This window comes from Gymnoscopelus microlampas (assembly GCF_963454915.1).
Source record: "Gymnoscopelus microlampas genome assembly, chromosome: 10".
Classification (NCBI taxonomy): Eukaryota; Metazoa; Chordata; class Actinopteri; order Myctophiformes; family Myctophidae; genus Gymnoscopelus; species Gymnoscopelus microlampas.
Window position 1 is genome coordinate 31775102 of NC_139947.1, and position 26701 is coordinate 31801802.

General features: G+C 41.3%; 1 protein-coding gene across 3 annotated transcripts in view; it reads right to left on the bottom strand.

The window, feature by feature from the left end:
• Positions 1-26701, bottom strand: part of cntn3a.1 (contactin 3a, tandem duplicate 1) — a 114674-nt gene that overhangs the window by 67243 nt on the left and 20730 nt on the right. For 2 of the 3 annotated variants that reach the window (XM_084069535.1, XM_084069534.1), the window contains exons 3-5: positions 25830-25962; positions 21227-21402; positions 9490-9585 (exon numbers count right to left, since the gene is read on the bottom strand). In XM_084069535.1, the coding sequence (XP_083925661.1) occupies positions 9490-9585; positions 21227-21402; positions 25830-25962 (405 nt within the window). The remainder of the gene's footprint in view (positions 1-9489; positions 9586-21226; positions 21403-25829; positions 25963-26701) is intronic. The other variant, XM_084069536.1, reaches the window with a different exon arrangement.

A 26701-nucleotide genomic window follows, 5' to 3' on the forward strand; every position in this document is an offset into this window, starting at 1 on the left:
ATAAAGCAATCAGGAATGACAGTGACTGGCAGATTTTCATTGTGGTTCCATTTAGCCATCATAATGAACAGGCAGCATCAATTTCCCCACTAATGATTTGAGAGCAGGGTGGAAAAATAGAACATGACAGGCCAAGGACATACTGAGCCAAAAGTGAGTTTACGTACAATTGGGTAATGCAGTGGTCTTCAAACTTTTTGTGCCCAATTAAGGTACACCAATGGTAAGTCAAAATCTCAAAGCACACCTGGACTTGTCTCGAAATACACCAGTGCACAATGTTTGGGAACCACTGGGGTAATGTATCAGAGAAAAATATGCAAATATAATCTGGTTGCAACGTTGATGCAGTTTTTCGTTTGGAGATAATCGCCATTAACCAGGCTTACCTTGTATCTGTGTTCATAAGACACGAGTTCATTCTACGAAAATAATGAAAAAAGGCCTCCAAGCTATGTGCACAGTTACCAGCAAGCTAGTGGCCTCTGTCTGGGCTGGATTTGCTTCAGGGAGAGAGAACAAGTGATTTCAGCCTTGAGTACATCTAAAAGGCCGGCTTCCATTAGTCAAAAGAGGTCATGTGCATTAGATTCTGTTCTGAACATAGTCATAGAGACGCACTCAGAGTGAGGAATGACACACAGGCACCTAATGCACATTCAGCACAGCACTCTGGAAGAAAGCCATTGTGATTCCCTCATGGACTTTTTTTACATTTATTTTTTGGTCATACTGTTATCTGCAACCTCATTGTGTGCATGTGCGAGCATGCTTTAATAGCTTTTGTGTAATTTTCAAAGCCAAAATTGTTACTAGCAGTTAATTATTCCACTGGTATTTTTAGGTCTATGCATTTATCTTATTTCTTGCATTCCTTTGGTACGTTTAGTTTATTTGTATACAAAATAATCTTGTCTGCACAATTTGTTTCACTTTGTTTCATTTTATTTCATTATCCTGCTTTATCTTGCAACTATACTTGATAATGAAGAATCCTTCTAGAGGTTTGAGATTCTTTACCCCACAGCTAACTACTTCCTGCTGCTGCCTTCTTGAGGGCTGTGAGACGTCGTTAAAATGAAATAATGGCCTCTTGAATTATGTATTAGATATTGACATGCTTTGAGGGGGTGACGAGGCGTAATATTACGTAAGGTATTGTTGTGTTGTGTTGTTGACTGAATGATGTCATATATGCTGCATCACAGTTTATTCTTAATCCATGCACGTCTCTTATCATATTTTATTACGCCATGTTTCTCACTATTCCCAGAAGGTGAGTCTCGATTCAAATGTAAGTCAGGTTTTTTTTTCACCTTTACAAGGGCGGAAAAACACCATCAAAGTATAGTGGAGTGTGTCGCAATTTGTCTGAGCACCATATTCACAGCCTTCTCACACCGGTCTAATGCATACATTACTGTACAGGGCACAGGCCTTTCAAGATCGTTTCCTGTCATTCTTGAGCATCTGCTTTTACTGCTGCATGGTCACAGCTATGCTGAATCTGTAAGTTAGCTTAAATCAAAATCCAGCTACGTATTAATTCCTAAACACTACACGTTGCTGTTGTATATCTATAAATTCAAGGAATTTCTGTATGTATATTTCGTCTGTCTATCCATCACATATCTCGAGAACTGCTCATCCGATCGAGTTGGTCTGTATATTGCTGGGGACCCAAGGGAGTGCAGTGTTGAGTGTGAAGTCGATCGAGTGAGCAATTCTCAAGAACGCTGCAAGCAGCAATATCAGAGGCCAAGCTATTGGCTCGTTCTGAACAGGCACATTTTGAACAGGCACTGCACTAGTAATATGTAATGTTATCGAGTAGTTGTTAGTTTTTGGGATGCTGTGTCCTTTGTGTAAAGGCAGAGAGAGTCAGAGCACATTTTTACGGCGTGGCACCTAGGGGGTGAGCCCTCTAGAAGAGCATTTGTGTGTCCATCTGTGTCCGTGGCTATTTTCATGAACTACTGAGCCGATCAACACCACATTTCTTGTGCACACTGCCAGTACGCCAAGAAAGTTTTTTTTTTCTCAAAATATTGTGAATGTTTTTTATTTTTTTCACATTTTGTGAATTTGTAAGAGTTGGGCAAGTCTGCAGTGACAACATCAACATGACTTCAGCAAACCCACAGGGAGGCCATGCTCTTATTAGACTGTCTTTGTTACAAGATAATAAAGAAGAACTTCAAGAATCGAGAATCAAGAGGGTTTATTTGTGACTTCTTATACAGGTAGAAATAGCTAAATGTTAGTGTGGCAACTAGTATGTCTAACTTTAACTTGAGCAAGCTAAGAAGTTATGAATGATCTTTGATGTATTTATAAACCTCAAGCTACACACTAACAAGCAGTGTTATTTTTTGCAATCTTAAAATAATTTCTAAGATTACAGGTGTTTTTTTATGGCTTTTGATGCCCTGTTCTTCTTTCCCAACAAGCCGTGGCCCAGCTCCACATCACTCAGAATCCTGTTGCATTTTTATACTAAACCCGGATCATTGGATGATATTACCTGTTTCACTGAGGCTACTCGCTACAGGTTTTGGAATTGATTTTAAGATTTTACTGATGTTTCGCTTGGGCTGGCTCCTTGCTGTACCTCAGATTGTTATTTTCACACTGTTCCAAGAAGTGCAGTGGATGGATGCCTCTGAACAGTCCAGCATGGTATATCAACTTTGCTCAGTGTTCACTTCAGTAATATCCTTAAACACTGGCTAGCGTCCCTCTTCTGTGCATGTCAAAATAGTCAAACATTTGGCGAAAATAGCTGCTGCAAGCTCTCAACGTGTCGCAATGCAGCGTGTTGGGAACTTGTAGATCATCTACTTTCGGCAAAGAGATTTTGTGTAGAGGGAAAATAGGAGAGGACCCCCAGGGGTCACTGGTCAACAAAGTAAATGACATAGAATTTAAGTAGGCAAGAGTGTCTAATGCATATAATAGGACTGTAAAAGTGTGTGTGTGTGTGTGTGTGTGTGTGTGTGTGTGTGTGTGCATGTGCGTGCATGTGTATCTGTGTATGCATGCACGTGTGCATGCGCGTGTGCATACACATAATGTGCGCACATACACCTGCATGTCTGAGTGGTCGCTGGTGCTTGAACATTTGTTGTGTGTGTATTATTTGCAAGCGTGTGAGAATGTGCGACTGAAAGTGGAATGAGATGCATCATTACCATGGCAGAAATGGTCAGACCTGCCTTTGAGCAAAGGTTCCAGAAAATGGGAAATGATTCATCGTTAGCACATATCAGCCGTCTCAGCTTCCCCATCAATAGGAATAATCTACGATGACAGCTGCTGAAAACCTGACTAGAGAATGGATCATTACAGGCCCTGTGCAGAGTCTCCAGAGAACAGCAATGATCCATTGTAACACATGGAGATGAATGGGCTATTTGTGTAAATAAAAGCAATTCCGTACATTAGAGGTCGACACAAATAGGCTCTGGTTGCATCTGTAGTAATAGCTTTGATATGAGGGAAATGGCATGAAAGAGAACTATGTGTCTGTTTAAATGAACATGATCAAGGACAGCAGTCAAACGAGTGTATTTTAAGTTGGACATTGCCAATACATCGCTAAATCACCCCAATACCTATTTGGTAGCCCTTTAACATTGTTTCACAGGATTTATTTTTATTTTGTCGTATTTGTTGCACTAAAAAGTATTTCAAGGACAAAGTATTTCAGCCACATTGTTTTATGTTTTCAGGCTACCTTTCTGTCTAATTCTAAATACCGTGTTTGTTCTTTCTGGCCCAGCTATTCGACAGAAACTGATGAAGAAACGTTAAAGATTTGATTATATTTCCCATTATGTTTTCCTTTTAGGATGTAATTTGCAGGGCAATGACGAGTCTGACAATACAGGTTTAGTCAGTCAGTGTTTCACCTTATTTCATTAAGTGATGAAATCAAAATCGCAAGCAGCTCACAACTGAAATCGTGCTCCTTTTTAAGACGGGCACTTTTTTGTGTTTTGTCAGAATTTATCTGACAGATGGGAGCTTGGTGCACTGTAATTCTTTAAGTTGCTGACATCAATCCTTCCAGTAGCAAATGATCACTGTCACACTGAGATCTGTTATGACAGTGGGATCTGAGACTCAAAATAAAATGGCCTGCAATTTGGTAAGTAGAGGAGATGAACATGAATTCTTGAATCGATCTTTTTGCATCTCTCTGAAGACATAGACATTGAGCCTGAGATATCATATACCCAATAATTCAATCCATTGTATACCACAAAATGGTTGAGGATTTTTTTTGACAGGAGACAAAGACAATAGAGACTCCTGCTGTTTTTCCCATCTGTCAATATACATTTTTAAAAAAGATGCCTCATCACCCATGCAAGAACAAAAGACACTGGTGCAATTGGAAGAGAAACATGTCACGAGTAGGAGGAAGACAGCGATGCGCTATGTATATCTGACTCACATGATTACGTGAGGTGAATCTCAAAGGCTTCTTGATGACACATTTTTTAGGAGCAGAAGCAAAATAGACATTTATAGCACTGGTGTAACACTCTGCAAACTTTGACGCAAGAGAAAAGTTTTGATGCGCCCTATCTGATTCTATCATATGATTGATCATCTCCTGGTTCTCCTGGTATTGTAGGCCTAGTCGTAGTACCATACAAATAGCTTAACTCAATACCAAGCTGTATGTCTGTGTCTGTGTCTGCCTCTGTCTAGCTCTCTCACACGTGCACACGCTCTCTATTCAATGTTCACCTTCCTTTTGCTTTGGTTGACTTTGGTTGTCACAGCTGTTTTCCTGCACATAATGATTGATTTTCTGATTTGCGCTTTGCAAAGCTGTTATTTGGGTTTGGGGAAAGAGAAGATAGACCACAGACATTGGATGATACTGGAGACACAAAGCAGAGATGAAAACTTTGCCATAGTGATTTTATGTCATTTTCCTGATGGGGAAAAAGCATTAGACTTTTCTATTTCTGGTCGCAGTACTTTTCACTTACATGATGTGTTTCTTATCATAGGAATATTGTCTGGACACTGTCCACTCGAACCTTTTACTTTTTGTTCCATTATTTGTATTTTATTATTAGCATTATTCGTAATGTTGGTATTTGAAGAATTGGAACTTATACTGCTGTATTCACAAGCAGTGGTGGAAGAAGTACTCACATTTGTTACTTCAATATCAATACCAGAATGTAGAAATACTCTAATACCAGTACAGGTTTGGTCTTCAAAATTTACTCTCTAAAGTACAAAAGTATTGGCATCAACATATACTTAACTCATTGAGTGCCATTAACGTGTTTCACGTGTTTTAGCGCTATGGTGTTGAGTGCCATTAATGTGTTTCACGTGTTTTTGAAAAAAATAGAAAAACCTTTTCTTTTTTTTTAACCCAAGATATCATCATCTGAAGATTTGCAGCTCCATCCACTCCTTGTTTAACTTATAACTTAAAAAGGCTGTATCTTGCTTCCTAAGCACTTTCTTTTTACTTTGAAAAAATAAAAAAATAAAAATTGTAATGGCCGGAAATAGATAATAATAATTTGGGCACTCAATGAGTTAAAGTACCAAAAGTAAAAGTACTCATTACGCAGAATGTCCCATTTCACAAGTTTTCAAATGTATAAAATGTATAAAGATCCTTTGAAAATAGCAGATCGGTTATTTTCAATTAGGCAGAGTAAATATGAAGTGGTTAATGTATGTTCAAAATCTGCAAAGTAACTAGTAACTAAAGTTTTCAAATAATAGTGGAGTAAAAAGTACAATATTTGCCTCTGAGATGTAGTGGAGTAGAAGTAAAAGTATAGAAAATTGGAAATACTCCAGTAAAGTAAAAATACCTCAAATTTGTACTTAAAGGAGGAGTTCACCCAAAAAATGCCTTGTTTTCTATCAATTACACACCCCATGAAGCCTTGATTTCATGGATTTGTTTTTGTTTTTGTGGCATTTCTAAGACAATAATTTCATGACCGTGTGTATTTCCGGTAGGAGACACAAATAATCTACTTTGTGTCTCCTACCGGATACATTAGCCGGTAGGAGACAGGAATCAAATTATTAGCTTAGTAATGCGACAAAAACAAAAAAGAAATCCATGGATTCAAGGCTTCATAGGGTGTGCAATTGATAGAAAATAAGTCATTTTTTGGGTGAACGCCTCCTTTAAAGATGGAGTGCCATGATATTTTTCAACCCTAAAACCTGATCATAAGGTATTATTATTATGTAAGGATTTTTTTCAAAAAAAAAAATAGTGTACAGAAATTGTTAAAAAAAATGTTTTATGTGGACACGCCTCCAGTTCATTAAGTATGCCTGGTTCTCACCTTAGCACCTCCTCCACCACCTTAGCACCACCCACCTGTCCTAGTCCCTCCTCCTCCTCATGCCCACACCTGTTGTGTTATGATAATGAGGGGGAGGGTATGTTTTTGGGGGCTCTGTGATGTCACTATGCCCCTGTTTTTGGATTGGATTGACTCTCAAGGTTTCAGCCTCCAGGAAAAAACTCCAAATAGTCAGAGAAGACATGAAACACCATAAAACCACCAGCGGGGGCCTTAATGAAGTTCTATCAAACTCATAGACACATGAAAAAGTGCAAAACCATGGCACCACCTCTTTAAGTACAGAACTTGAGTACATGCACTTAGTTACTTTACACCACTGTTCACAAGTTACGTATTCTGGGAAAGAGCATTATAACCCGCTTATAATAGTAACAGAATACAATTATGTATAATAATGCTATGCTGTTAACTAAAAAGACTAATTTGCAGTTTCATTAACGCAAATAAGCCATTATATAATTTAATTCATATCAACATATTTTATACTGTAGGTTGCATGACTTTATGAATAGAACTGCTTAAAGAATACATTTCCCAAGCAAAATAGTTTAGTTAAGAAGTGTCAACTACTAGGCCATGAAGGGGTCCAATCCAGCCAGGAGGAGGATTTGGGGGGAAAGAATATATATTTTTTTAAAGTTCAAAAATGTACTTTTTTTTTTTTTATATATAAAAATATTCACGTCTCTCCACACTCTCTCCTCGGTACTACCATACCGGCAAAACTGTCGTACATCAAAAACAATTGAGGCGGCAAGTGAACACCTGCTGTGTGTAAGCAGTGCACCTACTGTAGTGCAAGGGCCCCACTTATGTCATCTCACCCTTGCACGCCAGCACTGCACTTAACCCAACCCTGAGGCCGATTCTACAAATGCCTTCTAAATCAGTAGTTCTCAAACCTTTTTGTGCCAAAGACCCCCAGAAGAGAATATTTGTGTTGAGCTTTTTCAAATCTTACATTTTTTTAAATAAAAAAATAATAAATAACAGATATACAAGCTTGCAGCGTGGCACGAAGTGACACGCTGCAAGCTTGTATATCTGCAGTACTGATTAACTGCTACATACTGTATGAGGCGCAAAAGCATTACTACAGAGGAAGTGGGGAGCAGTGCCTTTCGTTACTCCTTTCTGCGCCTTCATTCTGGTGAGGGATTGTGATTGACCGCTGGCCGGTAGTCGCTGTGATGAGAGTTGTAACTTGTTTTTCCTTGTGTTCAACTTCTTCCTTACGCGTTTGCAATATGCCTAACCCTAACCTTAACCTCACCAAAATGACACCTACACCTAGCCTTAACATCAGCTTAACTCAATATCAACTTGCACATCGCACCTCCCCCGTTTGTCTGAGAAACTATTTAGCTAGTGACGGCATGTGCTTTAAACGGCGCAACAAATGAGGAAAACAACGCACAGTACAGAATAGCGTCCTCTAGGCTCAAGTTCATGTGCTTTTGGTGTGCAGGCAGACCGCAGAGGAGAGATAGTCTGAGAATGAACAGCCAAGGTGTGTGTCTGCGACTCGCACGCGAGTGCGTGTGTGTTACGGACGGTAACTCCACCATTCCAGTCGGAACACGAAAGGGAGAGCAAGACAGAGAGAGAGAGAGAGAGAGAGAGAGAGAGAGAGAGAGAGAGCGCACACACTTACAAGGGAGGGGGGCGGGGGGGTAATTGGGCTCCCCCACCTCTGATCAAAGTGAGGCGCCTATGGACTACAGATACAAGGTGTGATATGAACCACAATAAAACGTTTTCAGGAAAATGTATATTGGTCTAGTAGTCACGGTTCTTGTCTGACTGGCTGCCAAACATGCTGCATATTGCCTGTTTGAGGGAAGAGATGCAAGATGCCCATGAGGGAGAGGCACATGTAATCCATCCTAGGAGAAGCCAATCAATACTGACTCATTTCTGTGCCCATATTCCAGTGCTGGGTAGCACAACTAGAGTTGCTGTCCAGGGAGGGCGGCTTGCTCTTTGTCAAGTGCCCTGGTTTCAGCCAGGGAAGCAATCCTACCAGCCAACTAAAAATTATACACATCACCCAGGTCTGTTCCAGAGCAGAACAGTGCATCCAGAAATAGGAAGGAATCTGGACAGAACTTGGGGGCACGATGGGCTCACTGCTGCCATGACATTCCTGCCATATTGTGACACTGCTGCCATTTCTTTTTAACTGGCTGGAGTATCTGTTGGCATTTGGACATTGCACAGGGATGGATGATATCAAACTAAACTGCCAACGATAAGCACCATTATTCCAGCTACTTTTTTATGTCTACATGAGGTGAGATGTACTATGAATATAAATACCCTTGCATAATATTTAAGGTTCATGTGCGATGAAGATATAAACTCCCCCTCCCCCCCCCCATAACACAGTTGCTATTCCTGTTTACAACATCTGATCACTCAATATAGCAAACTAATCACCCCCTACTTTCCAGGCACCCGGGAAAAGACAGAACAATTTGAAATGAATCCATTTCATAAAGCATATGTGCATTCACTTAAACTCATTACATTTCCACAGTAGATTTAAAAATCAACATTTAGTGCTGCTGCATGGATGAGTGAAAAGCCCGTCTCCAGACCCCCGTGCAGGGAGTTAATGGCAGTGGACACTAACTCCCATCGATAATGTCATGAATGCAGAGGGATGATGTGAAAGCAAACAATGCACCTTCAGAGAGGGGCTCCATTACTCAGCCTGGCAGGGCCCCAGGCTCTCCAGTCTGCATGCCAAAGCCTCTCTTTGTACCCCGATTGAAAACCAGAGTGACAGGCCTGGGCGTCCCAATGTAAAATGACTCACTCCACTGACCTTAACAAACGAAAACAAGTGGCCAGGAGTTCTGAGGGGGACTGGGGACGGGGGCGGTGGGGGTGTCTCCTGTTTGTTGAAGCTAAATACAGAGTAGGCGAAGAATGAAAAGGCGTGATTGGGTGCCGTGTAGACATTTCAATTTACAGTATGGTGGAGCACTAGCTGTTCCACTCTTCATCAGTGTGTTATTTCTCATTATGTATTGTACTTCTGTGTTCCTAGATGCTTGACAAAGAAAGCAAAACAGTAGAGAAGAATAGAGAAGCTCATAAGAGACGTTCTTACCTCCAGAGTGGGGTGGTGGGCCGCACAGTAGGACCACTCCTTGACCCTCACGGACCCTCACTGGACTCCTTCTCTGTGTCTTGAAGTTATCCAGGTCTGTTTACCGCAAAACAAAAGCAATAAAGGCGAATCAATCAATGCACGCTTCACTAAGTCATAAGCACGCAGGTCATGTCTACATGTCTGACAGCAGAGCTAAAATAATTGATGAGGAGTTCATAATATATTCTCTGTCTTACATGGTCATTTCACATCTGAGGTGTAGAATAGAATCACGTAGGCCATTCTTGAGTTCAAGAAATGGACGTGATGCATCACCTTTGTATAACTTCACAAAGCAATCATTTTCTGTCCACATATATGAATGTAGTGATGCTGTAAAATCCTGAGCACCTCTGGCTGGAGCAGAAAGTAATTCCTGAAGTATAAGTCACACATGAGTGAATTTAATTGGAGCTATGTATTGTTATCACTTTCTGTGCTTCATCCATTGCACACGGCCCGGCAACAATTAAATGACTCTGAGATTGAAACATCATTTGTATGGAGGCCGATTACTCGTTGACAACCTGCTGGGAGAAAGAAAATACAACAAGGCAACAATCCTTGAATACTATGCGCCCCCCACCTGCTGTGTCTCTCGGAGCTGTCTGAGATGCTGCGGCTGAATATGCGCCTGTCATACAATAGCATAATCAACCGAATTCAACTATTGGGAGGAGGGAGAAGGTGCTCCTAACTGACATCTCCTGCGTACAAATTGGGTGCGATGTGTGTCGGCTTGATAAATACGTCTTCCTTGCCGCATTTGCTGGGATAATGTAAGATTGTGTCCGGCAGGACAATACATAATTACATACACCGTAATTGAAAGCTTTTCTTTTTTTTTTCTCCAAAATGATTCATTGGAGAGCCCCCGTGTTATTTCACAAATTCATTTCGTTGCTGTCAAGCTGAAACCTTTTATTTCCAAACCGGTTACTTTACAGGAAATGGTAAAAAGAAATAACCTGTGTTCCAATGGATCCAATTTAGTTATTGGTCATAAGCTCTTGTTAATACATTTCATTGATTAAATATTTATAAAACTCACAGACTCAGACATAACCATAAACAAACTCGATACGCCCGTATATAGGCAGGACCACGGTCACGTCACTATGACTCAGACATAACCATAAACAAACCCGATACGCTCATATATAGGCACGTCACTATGACTCAGACATACTGTATCTATAAACAAAACCGATACCCGCTATCGAAAACCGCTATGCCCATATATGGTCATGTGCATATAGGGACCGACCAACTTCACTCGAGGTAGTGCGGTGCCGCCCGTCGAGTCGTTCGGATATACGGATGTCCAGAACCGCCGATCCAACCGATTTGCCAATATATGGGCCTTAATAAATTGTGCATGACACTGTCATATGGTGAAGTATAAAATAGATGGGGCATTCATTTATGAAAAAAAAACTAAAACATACAATGATGAAATGAAAAGATACAAGGTTTCTGTCCGACACTGACAACATTCATTAGCTAGATCATTAACATCTTCTCGGATCTGACTACAACAGGTTTGCGTGGACGCTGCCGGGGCCTCTGTTAAACCTTTGATTAATCCACAGGAAACTATCTGGTAATATCTTTCTCTGCAGGAGTGGGCACAGATACCCGGTCCATTTGGTTCCATTTGTACTCTCTCAGAGTTGAACTAACACTCAGGATTTTACTGTGTAGTAGGCTACTGTTCCTCTCTGGAGAAATGGCCTCCATTAGAGAGAGAGAGAGCCCTGTTGAGGGTGACAATTACTTTTTAAACCAATTTCAATAGACATTTGGGGCCCCATATGAACTTTTTTTTTAAACTTTACCAGAGGTTATCCATGTAAGACATTATAATAGATCCTACGCTTATTATAATTATTGCTGTTATTATTATTATTATTATATTGTTTTGGACTGTATCATGAACACAGCGAAAGTGAATAACTATTCTATTCAGTAAAGATGCATTATAGATGCATCATTTTCACTGAAATAATGTATTCGTTCCAGTCTTTGCATGGACTCCAGGAATCAAGGTATACTGTAGAATGTAGATGAATAAATCCAACTGCAAGGAATATCCAGGACCCAATTACTGGAAATAAGAACACACTACATGTTGTTTATGTCCTTTAATTCAAGGATGGTGGTTATTTAATGCACTTTCTGTCTTTGTCTAAAAGATGATTGTCGCACGTCATAATGGTTCGCTAAACTCCAAAGTAATTGCTTCAGTGTTAAAACTGGGAAATATGCATAACAGCAATAGCAATAGCAGCTTACAGTGCTTCAGAATTTGGCGTACACTGAATATACACATTCATCATTGATACTACAGGCTTCAATGCAAGTACTGTAAGACAAGGATGGGGCCACTCAATGCTAATCTTGTTAATTCATCCGTATTTCTGCTCCCATTCTCATAATTACTGGCATAACCCATTGCAAAGAAATAGACATCTCTCATCACTTCAGATCAGATTTGTATAAAACGTGCACCCTTAAAGACCCACTCCACCCAAAACGGAGTTTTTAATATGTTTTTGAAGCTCATCTATGAAAATCCTGGTGGTTTTTGGCACTCTCTAAAGCATCATATAGATTTTTACCCCAAAATTGGCCTTAAGACCGCCCTCTCTGTGAAAGCGTGGGTTGGGACATGACACGTACTTCTTTCGCATCATCAGGGACATGCCAATCAAATCATTTTCAAAGGCTTGAATATACATAGCGTGCCTCACTGCCTCACGGTGCCTGCAATGCGCTGCATAATGTCAGTTCTGATTGAATAGTAGACCCACCCACATGACAGTAAAAGTAGGAAGGTAGCCTACTAAGAAGTAAACAGAAGCATGTGAAATAATCGAGTCGGCAAATCGCTGCATATAATTTAATTGTAACTAGATTCTGCCAAGCCATCTAGTTGTATAACAATATAACGGCAGCACGCTCGCTCGTGTGCGTGTTCGCGCACAAGTGCATCGCGTTGTCAGCTGTGATTGTGTAGAAACCCAGCTGACTTTTCCCTTAGGCTCAGTCAATGGCCAATGTAACAACATTATGACGTGCGTGTGCGTCTTCTGACGCACACGCACACTGTTATTATTCTATTAAAGTTTGCACAGAACACAACCTTTATTCTATCACTGCCTATTGTAACATTATGGCAAAACTAGGTTACAATATTTACATTGCAATTCATTTATAACTTATTTTTTATTATTATTAATTAATTAATGTATTTATCTATTTGTTTATTGGGGGGGTTCTACATGTTAATTCCAGTGACATGGCATATTATCATATCCTGCAGGCGTGGCATAATGGCATAATTAAAAGATCCTGGAATTGTTAATGAGGGCACAGACAGAGCAAAGTTCAAGGTGCTATAAAACTCATTTATAGATGATTTTTGGGTTGGAAAAAAATCTTGACAGAGGTATTATTGATCAAACATCTACATTTCTGACCAAGTTTGGATGTGTGAACTGCAACTTTAATGTTTTATTCACCTGTTTCCTAGGATGTGTGTTTTCCACTTCCTGTCGATTTGATCCAATGAAATCCAATGAAACTGGTCAGATGACCAATGATATCCAATGAAATTGACAGGAAGTGGAAAACACACAGCCTAGTGTGCATGTGTGTGTGCGTATGTGTGCATATTTGTGTGCTCATGCGAGTGTGTTTGGAAGAAAAAGTTACTTTCCTCTGACTGAGCATCAGTTCTTCGTAGGTCTCTTTCTCTAATATCTATGTGATTAGTTCTGCTTCAGGGGGCTGCTTAAATGGAAAATACAGGGAATATCTTATTTAGGGTTTTCTAGGCGATTAGTTTAACTCTATTTAAAAGAATTTGATTTGATTGTTCCAAGGCCTGGAAACTATTTTTCCTAATAGAAATGCTTTCTGACGGTCTTAATTGTCAGCTTAAACAGGTTAAAAAGGGTAAAAACATTGCAGGCTTGACCGTATTGTACATTGTGCAACACAGCTGCAGTTAATAAAATAAATAATGGGTGTGTTAGATTTAGGTGTGACAATGTGCAAGCATTGACAGTAGTCAACATTATTAACACCTAAATCTAACACATCCATTATTTTATTATTAGCAATTGTGCTGCTTACATCCCTGTGTTCTATGAGGTCAACCTTCCATGTTTTGACCCGTGTGTTTGTTTTGTGATGCAAAGACGCAAAACATGTGCAAAGGTTATGCAAGGAAATCATGCACCGAAGTAAGTGTGCAAACCCCTGTTAGTGGACTTTGGTAACATTTAACATTTTTATGTTCTATTTCATTCACTGTTGTAAACTACCAGATCAGCACCTGTACTCATACTTGTACATAATCTTACTTGAGTTAACATTATTTGTGTTTTTTGAGAAAAGGTCAAACGATTATTTTAGCTTAGGCTCAATGTTTGCAGCTGTGTGGTTACATCATCATTATTCATGTCATTTTGATAAGATTATATTATACAAATATTTATATTTATATAATATATATGTATTTGGTCAAATTATAACAAGCAAAGTCATACAGTACTAATGATTTGTTGTGGTTCATTCACAACCATGAACAAGTGTGTGACTGGTAATGCCTCGACCTCACCCTGGAGGTTTATTAGTGACTTCCTCATTTTGCTGGCAGTCTTCCACTTTGATATGCATAAATATAATTGGATGAACCCACAGTTTTGCATACAGGATCTCTCAAATAAAACAAAGCAGGGTTCCCTTGAACTACATTTGGTCTCCAGTGTGCAGGGGGCAATAGGAACATGAATAATAACCACATTTCGGGCTTAGTGTGCAAAGGCCTTAACATGAACACGGTAGAAGATTTTAGACTTGCTCAACTCACATTGGAGGCTGAAGCTCCCCTGATCAATATTCCTTTAGTGTATGGTGGGGCGTAAGCGAGCTAGACGCACTAAAAGTCAGCAATGCCTGACAAGGCAAGCTGTTCTACTACCCCATGGATCCCCTTATCAAGCCTATCACGGTCCTGCACGTCCATGTGCCTCTCCATGGCAGGGTTCAGCCTATTCTGTGTGCTTTCAGATCCATGAAATTGGATGTGAATTTGCATTTTTGGGCTTGCTACCCCCAGTGTGTGACCCATTGCAATGAATGAGAGGAGATTATAGAGAAGGAAAATTGGAGCCATTCTGTTGCAGTGTTAGCAAGAGGAACATTTTGACGTGGTGGCACCGGTCCCAGAAGCTAACCATGAGACAATACCAAAAAAAAAGTGTAAATTTTCAATCGCTTCGGGGCTCTTATTTGAAGTTCCGAAGTTGAGTGTTGTTTAGCATAATTAGATCTTGTTTAGTTAATGAGCGTTTTGTTCAGAATAATGAATAGAATGGGTGCAAATTATATTTCACAGCAAGGACACTAAACAGGTAAAGTGAAACTAGGAAATTATGTGGATCTCAGGATCCACCAAGAAACGGCATATGGCTCCAGTGTGAATCTTGGACTTTGCTCCAATGTGGATCTGGGAATTCATGTGACCAGCCTGTGTCGTCTATGACGCATCTATGATGTATTACTGGTGTTGGGGGTAACTAGTTACAAAAGTAACTAGTTATTGTAATATATTACTTTAAAAGCAGGGTAAGTGATACTTTTTGTTAAAACAAAAAGTTGTTTGTTAAAAGGTTAAAGCTCTTTATTCTGATTGTAATCATCGCTATAGAGTGTTTGTTCAGTCACAGGGGTCTCCCTGTCTCCCCAGCACTTTAATAAACTGAAAATACATTTTCAGGTACAGTAGGTGACAACATTTAAGCCAATCAAGAGAGAGTACCCATTTATCAGCTTCATGTTGTGTTCCAGTTCCAATTTTGTCTGCTCGTTTATTTGTGTCATCACCTTCAATTTCACTTGTTTAATCTGTATCCTGACTGAGTTCTCTATCCTGTTTGGATAACATTGGTATTCCAACCTGAAAATGCTTTTTCTGTTAATAAAGAGCTGGAGAGACTCCTGTTACTGAACAAACACTCTATAGCAATGAGGGCTATCAGAATATAGAGCTACTTAACACTTATTTTAACCAAAGAAAGTCACATACCCTACCTTAAGTGGTAACTAAGTAATTCAACTCTTTACTCTTTATAATTACTCAAAATGTTTCAGTATGATAATACAGTACAATTCTGTAAAGTAACACGTTACCGACCAAAGTGAAGTGAAGTGTCCTCCACAGACATCTGGGGTTTTAGACTCAACAACTGTTGGTCCAACCAAATTCCCACTTGGCACCGCACACCCCTGTGTCACACCCGCCAAGTTAAAGGACAACCACTCGGACAGCGTGTTGTGACAGACATAAACAGACAGAGGTTTTGTGAATTCTGGAACAAAGCAATTTGGGAACGATGCAAGTTGGGAAGTCATACCCCACCCGGTTATGCAATAGCCGTTGTACGCATTGTCAGAGTACCCATTGTACCCGTTTGTCTGTGTCCTTTTTATGCCCATATATGGATATCTCTGTATCTGTCTGTCTTTGACCCTTTTATGCCCATACTGTATATGGAGATCTCTGATGTCATCAGTATATGCTCGTATGGGCATATCGGTTGGCTCGGCTGGTTCTTGCCAGAGCCTTATATTAGAGAGTTCCGCCACTGAGGGGGCAGAATCAGCGTAGGTCACGTGGTTCATGTAAACTAGAAATACAAACGTCCAGACTCCAATGCATTCCGTAAACTTCCGGTTTAAGGCTTTGTCACTATTCACCAATAGATGTCCTACCTGGCCCGAATAAGTGGACGGAGGTGACGTAACCAAGCCCCCAGAACCCTAAGTTTGCATTGAAGCGCAATGGACATACTGGCCATTCATAGGTACTGCAGCTTAAAACGGCTGGGGCCACTGTGCTAACCTGACTCTGCCAGATGGGGGCGGTATGAAGCAGATTTTCGGATCTGGCTGTGTCAGGTTACCACTGTGCATGAACGAGCGAAAACGGTTTCGACCAATGGGCTTGACTCACAAGCTGGCGCACAAGCTTGTGCACAGGGCTGCGCACCTCTGTGACGCAGAAGCCCCAAATAGGCCTCGCCCATCACATTTCCAACCCGGAAGAATAGAAGGGGTGATTTCGGCCCATGTGCTGTGTGAGCAACTCAATGCAAGTGGATGGGAGGGGATATCCGGTGCCCTCTCTATTATTTTTAGCGGCGCTAGCCGCTCTATACCTTTAGGTATAGAGCGGATATTAGCCCTCTATACCTGGCTTTTGCGTCAACGTTCTGATTGGTCAGGCTCGCCAAGGTTCTGATTGGTCAGGTCCGTCAACGTTCTGATTGGTCAGGCTCGCCAAGGTTCTGATTGGTCAGGTCCGTCAACGTTCTGATTGGTCAGGCTCGCCAAGGTTCTGATTGGTCAGGTCCGTCAACGTTCTGATTGGTCAGGCTCGCCAAGGTTCTGATTGGTCAGGTCCGTCAACGTTCTGATTGGTCAGGTCCATCAACGTTCTGATTGGTCACTATTCATGACATCACTATGTTACTATTCATGACATCACTATGATGTCATGAATATAGAATTAGATGTCACTGGAAGCCTTGAAATAAATTTACAGAGGTTTAATATTGTTTCTCTAGTAGAAACACATATCTATGACAAAATATATCAAAGGCGCCGCTACCTTCACACAGGTGTGATTTTTAACTCTATGGACGTAACTCTCCTGGCTCTGGTTCTTGCCAACCAGAATTCCACATATGCCTATATATGGGCATAAGGGTCGGATTGGCGATTCTGAACAACCACTGATCCGACCAGCTTCATGTCGGGCACCGCACGCCCTCAAGTCCTCTGTGTGAGTTTGAAGTCGAGCGTTCTCAAGATACGTGAAGGACGGGTACTAACTCAAACGCAGGGGTTTGTGTAATTTATAGTTAGATGTACTGTAAGTCAGTGGTGTCTAAAACCTTGCCGAAATATGGAGCCATAATGTCATGGATACGTCATTACGTCATAGACCATGTCTTATTTTCATTGCCAGACCTAGAGGGTCGGCCTACATGAGGCTTTGTCCCTATTTCGTCCATATATGGGGATAAATGTCTGTCCATCTTTTGTCCCCCTTTCGTCCATACATGGGCATAGAAGGGACCTCGCATGACGTGACTCATTCAGATTTGGGGGTCTGGCAGTACCAGGTCTCCTGGTTCCCTTGTTTCTCTAGTTCTCTCTTTTTCACCCTTCCTCTGTAACATTCTTCTCTCGTGTTGCTTTCTCTTCTCTTCGCTCCTCTCCCCTATTCCTATACATGAGGCATCCTGCATTAAGCACTTAAGAGTGAGTGACACATGGCATTTGAGGTATGATAAACATCAAAGGGAAGCTAATGCTCACAGAGCGCTGTTGGTGGTGCCTCCTGACAATTATGATTCTCGATTGTACAGTAAAAGTGCTGCGTTCAGAGCATCAGCCTGTTTCCTTTGACCAGATTATTTTGAAATATACGTTGGGTACTTGGCATCGCAAAGCCAATGAGAAAGGCTATTGGCCCTACCTCTACTGCTTTCCCACTAAAAATGTACCCTAAATTTCGGACTATAAGCCGCGACTTTTTTCCAATTTTCCGACCCTGCGGCTTATATAACGGTGCGGCTTATCTATGGATTTTTATAGCTAACGGCCACTAGGGGACCTCCTAAATCTAGGGATTTTACACCCGCGGTTTATAGTCCAGTGCGGTTTATATATGTACAAATCATTCAATTTAGCTGCTGCGGCTTATATTCAGGTGCGGCTTATAGTGCGAAAATTACGGTACTTACTTTTCCCCCGAGACAAAGCAAAGGCAATGAAATAGATGATACAGGCTGACACTCTGGGAGGGGTTTGATCTGACTTGATCAATCAGATTTCCAGTTGGCTATGCCTGGCTTCCAAAATGTGACGGCCCTGGGTAAGAAACACAGCCTGGCAGAGACCTGTGCTCCTAGGAACACACTTTTCTAGTTTATTTATGAATTGTATTGTATTGTAAAAAGCTAATGTTGTGTTTATTTTACTATTTGATCCCAATCCAGATCTGCAGATACATTCTATCTAGATCTTTTTCCTAATTCCAATAGAAAAATCAACAGGAAGTTGGCTTTTTTTAAATTAAAGAAATCATATAAAAAAAAATACAATCAGTGGAGTAACTATTAAAGATGTCTGGCCAATATTTGGAGTTGTATCATGGGAAGGTAACTACACAACCCAAAACTGGAGTGTCACTTTGCTTTAAGCTCTATTTCAAAAATTGTGAATTACAGAATGAGCTTGTAGATTTGCTATTTTTTTTAATCATTGAAAATTGTAAAACATTTTTCAAGTTTCAGCTATGATGACATGCCCAAGATAGAGATGCCAGGTTGACAGTTCACTAAAGAACAAACAAGTAATGAGATAGAAATATTTGCAAAGTAATTGCACCAATAAGGCAGTTACGTGAGTACAGGAGCCTGTAAGAAAAAAAAAAAGAAAAGCTAATTGCGTTCAATTACAGCAATGAACTGGAAAGGAGGAATCCTAAGCACCTAAGATACAAGGGAGTGGCATCCTGTGTTACGTTCATAAATACAGTTATTTCACCCTTCATTGAACGCTGTGCTCCCCTTGTGGCTCCAAACACAACAGAGCATTTGTGTTGGGACATGCACATTTTTCATAATATGCATCAAAATACCAATATAGCCTATAATGCAGTCCTTGCAGCATGCTGTGCTGTAGTGTATCCTGCAATGGGAAAGCCTTTCGATTAAAAAAACAAATCCCTAGAGATTAGGCAACTCAATCTGGCCCTATAACAACTAGATTATTTTGTCCAGCGCTCGCAACAGGCAAGTGGGACCATTTAAACATTTCAGTCATCTGTATTGTCGACAGGATGTCTTTAGAGGCTTATGGCCATGGAATCTGTTCAACAACCCATCTTCACAAGCTGCATTGTTTTGGATGAAGAAATGTGGGGAGATAGTGTATACATCACACCGTCATGAGCATCGGTTTTGACTGGGAAATCAAAAACCTTATATATTTTCTTGAATGGGGTCCCATGGGTCTCGTCCCTATACACCAAATCTCTGTATATACAGTATATAGCAGATCTACAAGCTCAACGGGTCGCAACACATTGAGAGCATGTCGATTTTCGCAGAATGTTAAACTACCGGTATGACATGCCCAGAATAGGGATGCTAGGGTTCTTGTCATTAATAAGCATAGGTACGGTATAACACCTTGGGCTTTGTTACACAAACTGAGAAAGACTGAGTAAAGATGTTTTTTTAAAGGCAGATGGATGTTGTCAGAATTGACATTGAATTTTGTGATCACAGTGCTGTAGTAATTTTCTGCCATGCCAACATCCTGAAGCATTGGCTCGATAAGATCACATAATTTGAAATCTTGTGATCTCTTCTCCATTAATAGCCTGAACAGTACCTTGTCTTTGGCCGTTATTACAACACTCAGAGGGTGCTAAACCTTGTGATGTCTGAGAAGCCATATTGAGCAACAGTGGTCACAGTCTGTTACAAATGACATGATACAGACTCTCATAACGGACAACCCCACTGTGAATTATTCCCCTGACCCAAGACCCGCTCAATCACGCAACACGCTTAATTAAGTTAAACCGAGAGCAATAAATAAGATGGATGACACATCGGCACCGATGCTTGTCCTCATCCGTTGACAAAAGCCGTAGGCCCTGGGTCAGGCCTGGGCAATAGATGAGACCAATCACAATGACGTACAGTTCAAGTCGGGCCGTGAAAATTGATAGCAAATGTGAATATGATCCAGTGCTTGCCGGCAACTCCTGACAGAGATTTGCACCATGTGCCGAAGATTTACTGCCGCTTCTTGACAGAGAAGCACCAAATAGTGGCCAGATGAATACCCCTGGCACTCACCCCGCCAAGGATCATCTCTGGGTCCGCCATGGCAGAGAAACAGACGTCAGAATTCAATCTGGAGGCGCCATCTGTTCACAGATATCAGCACTGTCATTCGAGATGGGCTGCCCGTCAACAGTGGAGGCCTCAAGTTCACCTTGGCTTCAGAGATGCCTTAGACTTGGGTCTTATAAAACGTGATGGATGAAGGCTGTAAAGCATCAGCTGCACAGGCTCTGTCAAGGCCCACCCCCATGCAATCACACAGTGTTCATCATAAGGAATGCAGCGAGATAGTGCTTCAGCATCACCACACAGAGTAAACAACACTGGCAGCTTCGATGTGGCTTAAAGGATGAAATCCACAGTGTGACATAAGCATGGCCTGTTGATTACCATTTTCTCATTAAAGGCTCGAACAGTATCGGCTAACTGTAACAGTCACTTAACGCTGCCTCAATGTTTTCTGTTACAGAAGATCAGGCCTGTCAACAAACAACTTCCAAAGAATCCTTCGGGGTCATTTTGCGTTCAATGAATCAAATCTTCCAATTTTCAAGGGAAATTTCCTAATGCCGAAAGGAACAAAATTGAGCTCATCTTCAGTCTTTTAACAAGTAAAAAGTCGAGGTAAGGAAGATTTGAATAGGACACATTTGCTTCTTTGCATAATACAAAACAAGGTTTACAAATATTTCATACAAAAAGAAAGGGTATAGTGTCAAGCAATGTCTAGTTTCATATTCAATAACTGAACTTACGGGCAATGTGCAGACTGGCCTCTCTACTGACAATGTTGCCAAAGGAATTGGACGCCAGGCACTGATAGATACCGGCATCTTCCTCTTTGTTCAGATGGCTGATGTGTAGGTTGCCCCCGGTGAGAGAATAGCGTGACCCTGGTCTGGGCACGATGAAAGAATCGTTCAGCTTCCACCTGTGAAAGCAAGAACACGACACAGCTGAACCAGTGTGCAGGAAGGGTTTCATAAGAAGTCAGCCAGTCTGAAAAGATGTTGCCTGCATTAAGATGTTTCAAGGTAAATAGGTTTTTGTTTGGAAAGACCTGCATTATGAGCATGCACCGAGTTCATTTGACACTCAGGGTTTTGCTGAGTACTGCCAGACTGCATAATCACATACTTTCATCAACATCAAACTGCAATGGAAATCCCATGGACATTATTCAGAACAAAGAATAAAAGCATTCTTGTGTGCTTGCTTTGCAGCAAAACAGCAAATATAATTGAAGAGGGAGATAATCAACAAGGCATTGTTCACTTGCAATGATGTTTCATTCATACACATACAATATGTTTCATATTCTTACACAAGATGAGACAAAATAAGTGAGTATATACATATATATATATATATATATATATATATATATATATATATATATATATATATATATATATATATATATATATACACACACACACACACACACACACACACACACACACACACACACACACACACACACACACACACACACACACGTGTATATACAGTATATATATGTGTGTGTTTGTGTGTTTGTAAAATCTTTCATCCCCTGTCCTCTCCGTTGCTTTCAACAAAAGCCATTCTGCAGCACCTTGCAGGAAGCCATCCATGGCGTGCTCAATCGAAATCCCACGTGGCGGGAGGCCCTTGCAACAAGAATTATAAGCCTTCCCGCAATCATGGTGATTATCAGACAGGAGGGCCAGGCACTCAGTCTGCTCAAACAAGATAGCTACACATAGGACAAGGAGTAACAGTGGTTTTGATTAAAGGTCATGCTTTTGAGAACATGGGATCCGGAGCGAGACCAGAAGGACTTAAGTGCTGGCAATCAAGGATGACTACAACACAATGTGACTGCCTGTGATGCTTTTTTGGGGCGATGTACTCCACTCTCTCTCTTCTTTAAGGCATCCAGACAGAAGCTAGTGACTTGATACTAGCGCAACCAAATGTAAAGGATTGTTTGCAACAATGCTTAAGTTACATTGTTCTGTGAACCATGGAATCCTTGAGTTCAAAAACGTTCTGAATATATTCAGATACAGTACGTGTCATCACTTCAATACGTCCTTGAAAATGTCTGCATAGGCAAAGTTATTGTGCCAGTGGCTCATTACTCATCATCAAAGGGGAAAGAAAACCTGAACAAAGACTAGTATAAAAACAAAAAAGGCCACCTTTGTGAGAAGAGGCACAGGAGAAATTGTTTTCCACCAAGGGTAAAGGTACAATTTGGTTGAACACACATTAGCCCCTCTGCACTGATTGGACTTTCACAACGCCTTGAGATGAAGTACTGTAAGCTTGAGGTTTCCATTTCTGTCCTCCAACAGTATCAGTAGTGAAGGTTTGATTGGAGGGTGAGAAAATGAGAGAGGGAGGAATGAAAAGTGGGGTGGGTGGGTGGGGATGGGGGGGCATATGCAGCGGAACAGTGTTCAACGGCAGATTGGCTGATTAGATTGATTTAGAGATTTGCTGTTGCAGCTGGATCAGGTCCAGGAACTCCAGATGAGACAAATCTAGGGGGCCACAGTGACAACTCAGAGCGGGGGGCTCACTGTGGTGCCGGCCATTGGGTAGTCTTAGATAAATTAATTTGTCCTTGGCTCCCCTGAAATAGAGCTGCCTACTCTCTCAGCAGTGAAGAGCCACTTGCTGTCCCCGCTGCAAATGGACCACAAAAACTTTTCTACGCCTGTTTACAGTACTGATACAGGTGACCATAGAGGTTGCACATGTTGGTTTGGCTTTGGCAGCACAATGATGTCCAATAAGCAATAATAAAGGAACTAATAAGCATTGCATGAAAATATGATATTGTAACAGCTTGCGATCAATCTGAAATCCATTTGTAGCATGGTGTGTACTGTAAGTGCCACAGTTGGCGGCACTTGCTGTAATTAAAGAGCTAATTAAAACCAAATGTTATTATGTATGGAGCTGGGTACACTCTCAGAAGAAGTTGAACTCAGAAGGACAAAATACTTGCAGATTCTTACTCATAAATAGCCTCACATTTTAAGTTTCTTTGTGCGTGTGTGTGGTTGCCTATATAGGCAGTGAAATAGCGACTGATTGCTTAATAAGTATTCCGGCCGATCCAACTGATAAGATCTTGTACATTCATTTCAATTTGTGCCCATTAGGCATAACACCAAGGATCTTCAAGCTACATTAACACTCGAACATGCTGATGTTATGAGGGATCGTTTCAACCTATTACACATTAAATGCTTGGCTTTGCAATTTGCATTTAATTACACTGACAGTAGTACAACAGCTATGTGGCCCCATTTGATAGATTGTGAATTAATAGCTTATACGCCCGATGTGCTTTAAAGCAAATCATCGTTTGTCATTTGTTTCCATTCGTCAACACTTAAGCGGCAGAACTACTGGGCATCACTTTGTTCCTAAAGCGATCGCCAGGGGACCACTCACATTGAGGGCCTGAACACCAAACAAGGACGTCAACAAACAGGAAATGCCTTCCTTCAGCTCAATCCATCAAGTGATTTGCTTATCAAGAACTGATAAGCCCTAAACGAGATGCCCCTGTACCGCCGTACAGGGCATACAGTATATCTGTGCAGTCTTTAGCAGTAGCACTAGATGTAGGTTTATTGTACTGGGTTGGATCAGCTATAGAAAAGGAAGCCTCTTGTTAATGGCATAAGCATGGTAATGTGGGATTGATGGATTGATTGATTGATTGATTGAATACTTTATTAACAAGTTGTTATCAGTACGGTAATACAGTCAACAAAGCGATGCTAAAAGGATAAAACAAATAGCCTTGGCAACTTTTTTCCATTGTGGTCCATTGTACTCAATTCATCAACAAGACATTACAATACATCATTTTTGTACATCATACAATACATTGCATATCAGTACAACACCAATAGCAGCAAAATATATATTTACAGAAAAAAAGGGTTGGGGGCGGGGGGGCAGAGGATGCCACTACCACAGGGCTCCTTCCGTGGAGATTGCTGAGGGGGTGTGTTGTTTGGCTCTCTGGGAGCAAGCTGGTAAAGGATATAATTCTAAGTCTAATTGTAATTTGAGGACAGGCGTGTTTTAGGCTAGTCTTTAGTGAGGATAGCAAATCGCGACCTTAAATGGCTGTTGGTAGGGCATTCCATGTTTTTGTGGCAGCGTTGTAGAATGCATTTTCCCCATGTTTGAGCCGAATCTAGGGGGAACTAGGTCAGAGGAGCTCCCTCTGGTGTTATGCCCATGGGCATCTCTCACTCTAGAGAAGTAGTTAGGTAAATCACTGTTCCTTTGAGTATCTTAAAGACCAGGCCCATTGCAAGTTGCTGTCTTCCATCTTGAGCAATTCCAGCCTTGCAAAGTGAGCTGGGGTCAAGTGAGTCCTGGGTGGAGAGGTCTGAAGTTTGTTTTTAGTGACATTAGGGTGTTGGTGAACCATGAGGTGCAAGCATAGTCAATAGTCATTGCCGGCTAGTGTCCTCAGTGCACCCTTATTGACAAAATGAGGAGATCCTGCCCCAAAATCTTGTCCTTTGGTTGACTTTCACAATCGCTTCTGATGCAATTTTTGCCAGACCCAGAGGGTCGGCCTACATGAGGCTTTGTCTGTCCCTCTTTCGTCCATATATGGGGATAATTGTCTGTCCCTCTTTAGTCCATATATGGGGATAATTGTCTGTCCCTCTTTCGTCCCTCTTTCGTCCATATATGGGGATGTCGGAATTGAATTCCTCTTTTCCTCTGCACACACGTCAAGCGAAGTCCGGCCATTCAGATTTTAACCACTAGGGGTCTGGCAGTACTAGGTCTCCTGGTCCTAGTTTTCAAAGGGATAGGTTTGCTATCCAAAATACAACCCAAATAGGTGACCTCATCCTTGCTTGCGATTACATTGTCACCGACTATGACCAACGCCCTGGGGCCTACTGAATTTGGCACTGTTCTGTCACTCGATCTCTGATCCTTGTGTATTGTGGTTGTCGAGTTTCGTAGGATCTTTCAACCGGTCAGTGACACTGGTGACAGAGAGCTCTCACACTGAACCCAACAGAAGATCAATGTCCGCCTGCCGACGCATATATACAACGGACGGCAATTGAGGAGAATTAACTCATCATTCTCAAGTTAACTGCGCCTGACAGTGAAGCTAAGTGCTGCGGGCAGTGAGCAATAAGGTCCACAACCCCCACCCCCCAGTTCTCCCATGGCGATAAATCAAGGCTCACTTGCTTTCTATACACTAAATGTTATACAAGACAGCTCTGGGGATATTACCTTAGGGTTTCAAGATACCAAAACAATAAATAAATACATGAATAGAAATGGCGCTAGCAGGCATTACAGTACCTGTAAAAAGGTGGTGGGTGTCCCTGGGCCTCACAGCTGAAAACCACCTCCCTGTGGCTCTCGCTGGGGTGGAGGGGAAACACCACACTGCCAGGCTGTTTGGTGAATACAGGCTTCAGTAAGACTCCGCTTCCTGAGGGGAGAAACACCAACACGTTATCTTTGATGTCCAGGGTCCCGGTAAGGATGCAACTCCTACAACCAGGAACCCTTTGGCTTTGTGAGGTTTTCTACATTCTACGTTTCCATTTGGCTGGTAACAAAAATAGATGATTCACCGCCTTTTAAGTATTGAAAGCTGTGTGGAGGATGCAGAGAAGAAGAAAAGAGAGCATGACTCGCACAACAAGCAGTGTGATTCTGTGTGAACCAGTCTAAAGTCTCAGTTTGGCATGGACCCATAGGGCATGGTAAATAGCGCAAGAGTATTATTCATAAGAGTTTTTAGATCCCTGAAGTAGTGCATAATCAGATGGTAACCTATATAAGACTTTAATATAAACTGTCTGAAAGTATAAAGTTGTCAACAGGCACAGCAGCAGTAGCACCATCATGTTCGGCACATTTTCATCTGAAGACCGTCTTTCAGTTAAATCACTGCGTTCCCATGGGATGTCGCCCAATAAGAAGTCTCCAAAATGGCAAAACAAATTTCAAGAGTAATATGGTCCCCAGCTCATTTCAGTTGTCAAAATGGTGCCCTTTCGGTGTTGGACAAGGAAACAGTTCTCTCTCTCTCCCCCTCTCCCTCCCTCACTCACTCTCCCTCCCTCACTCACACTCACTCTCACACTCTGTCTCTCGCATATTTCCTTTCTGAAATCAGTCTGGAGCAAACATAGTAGGCTACTGTGCTCCATATACAATTAATT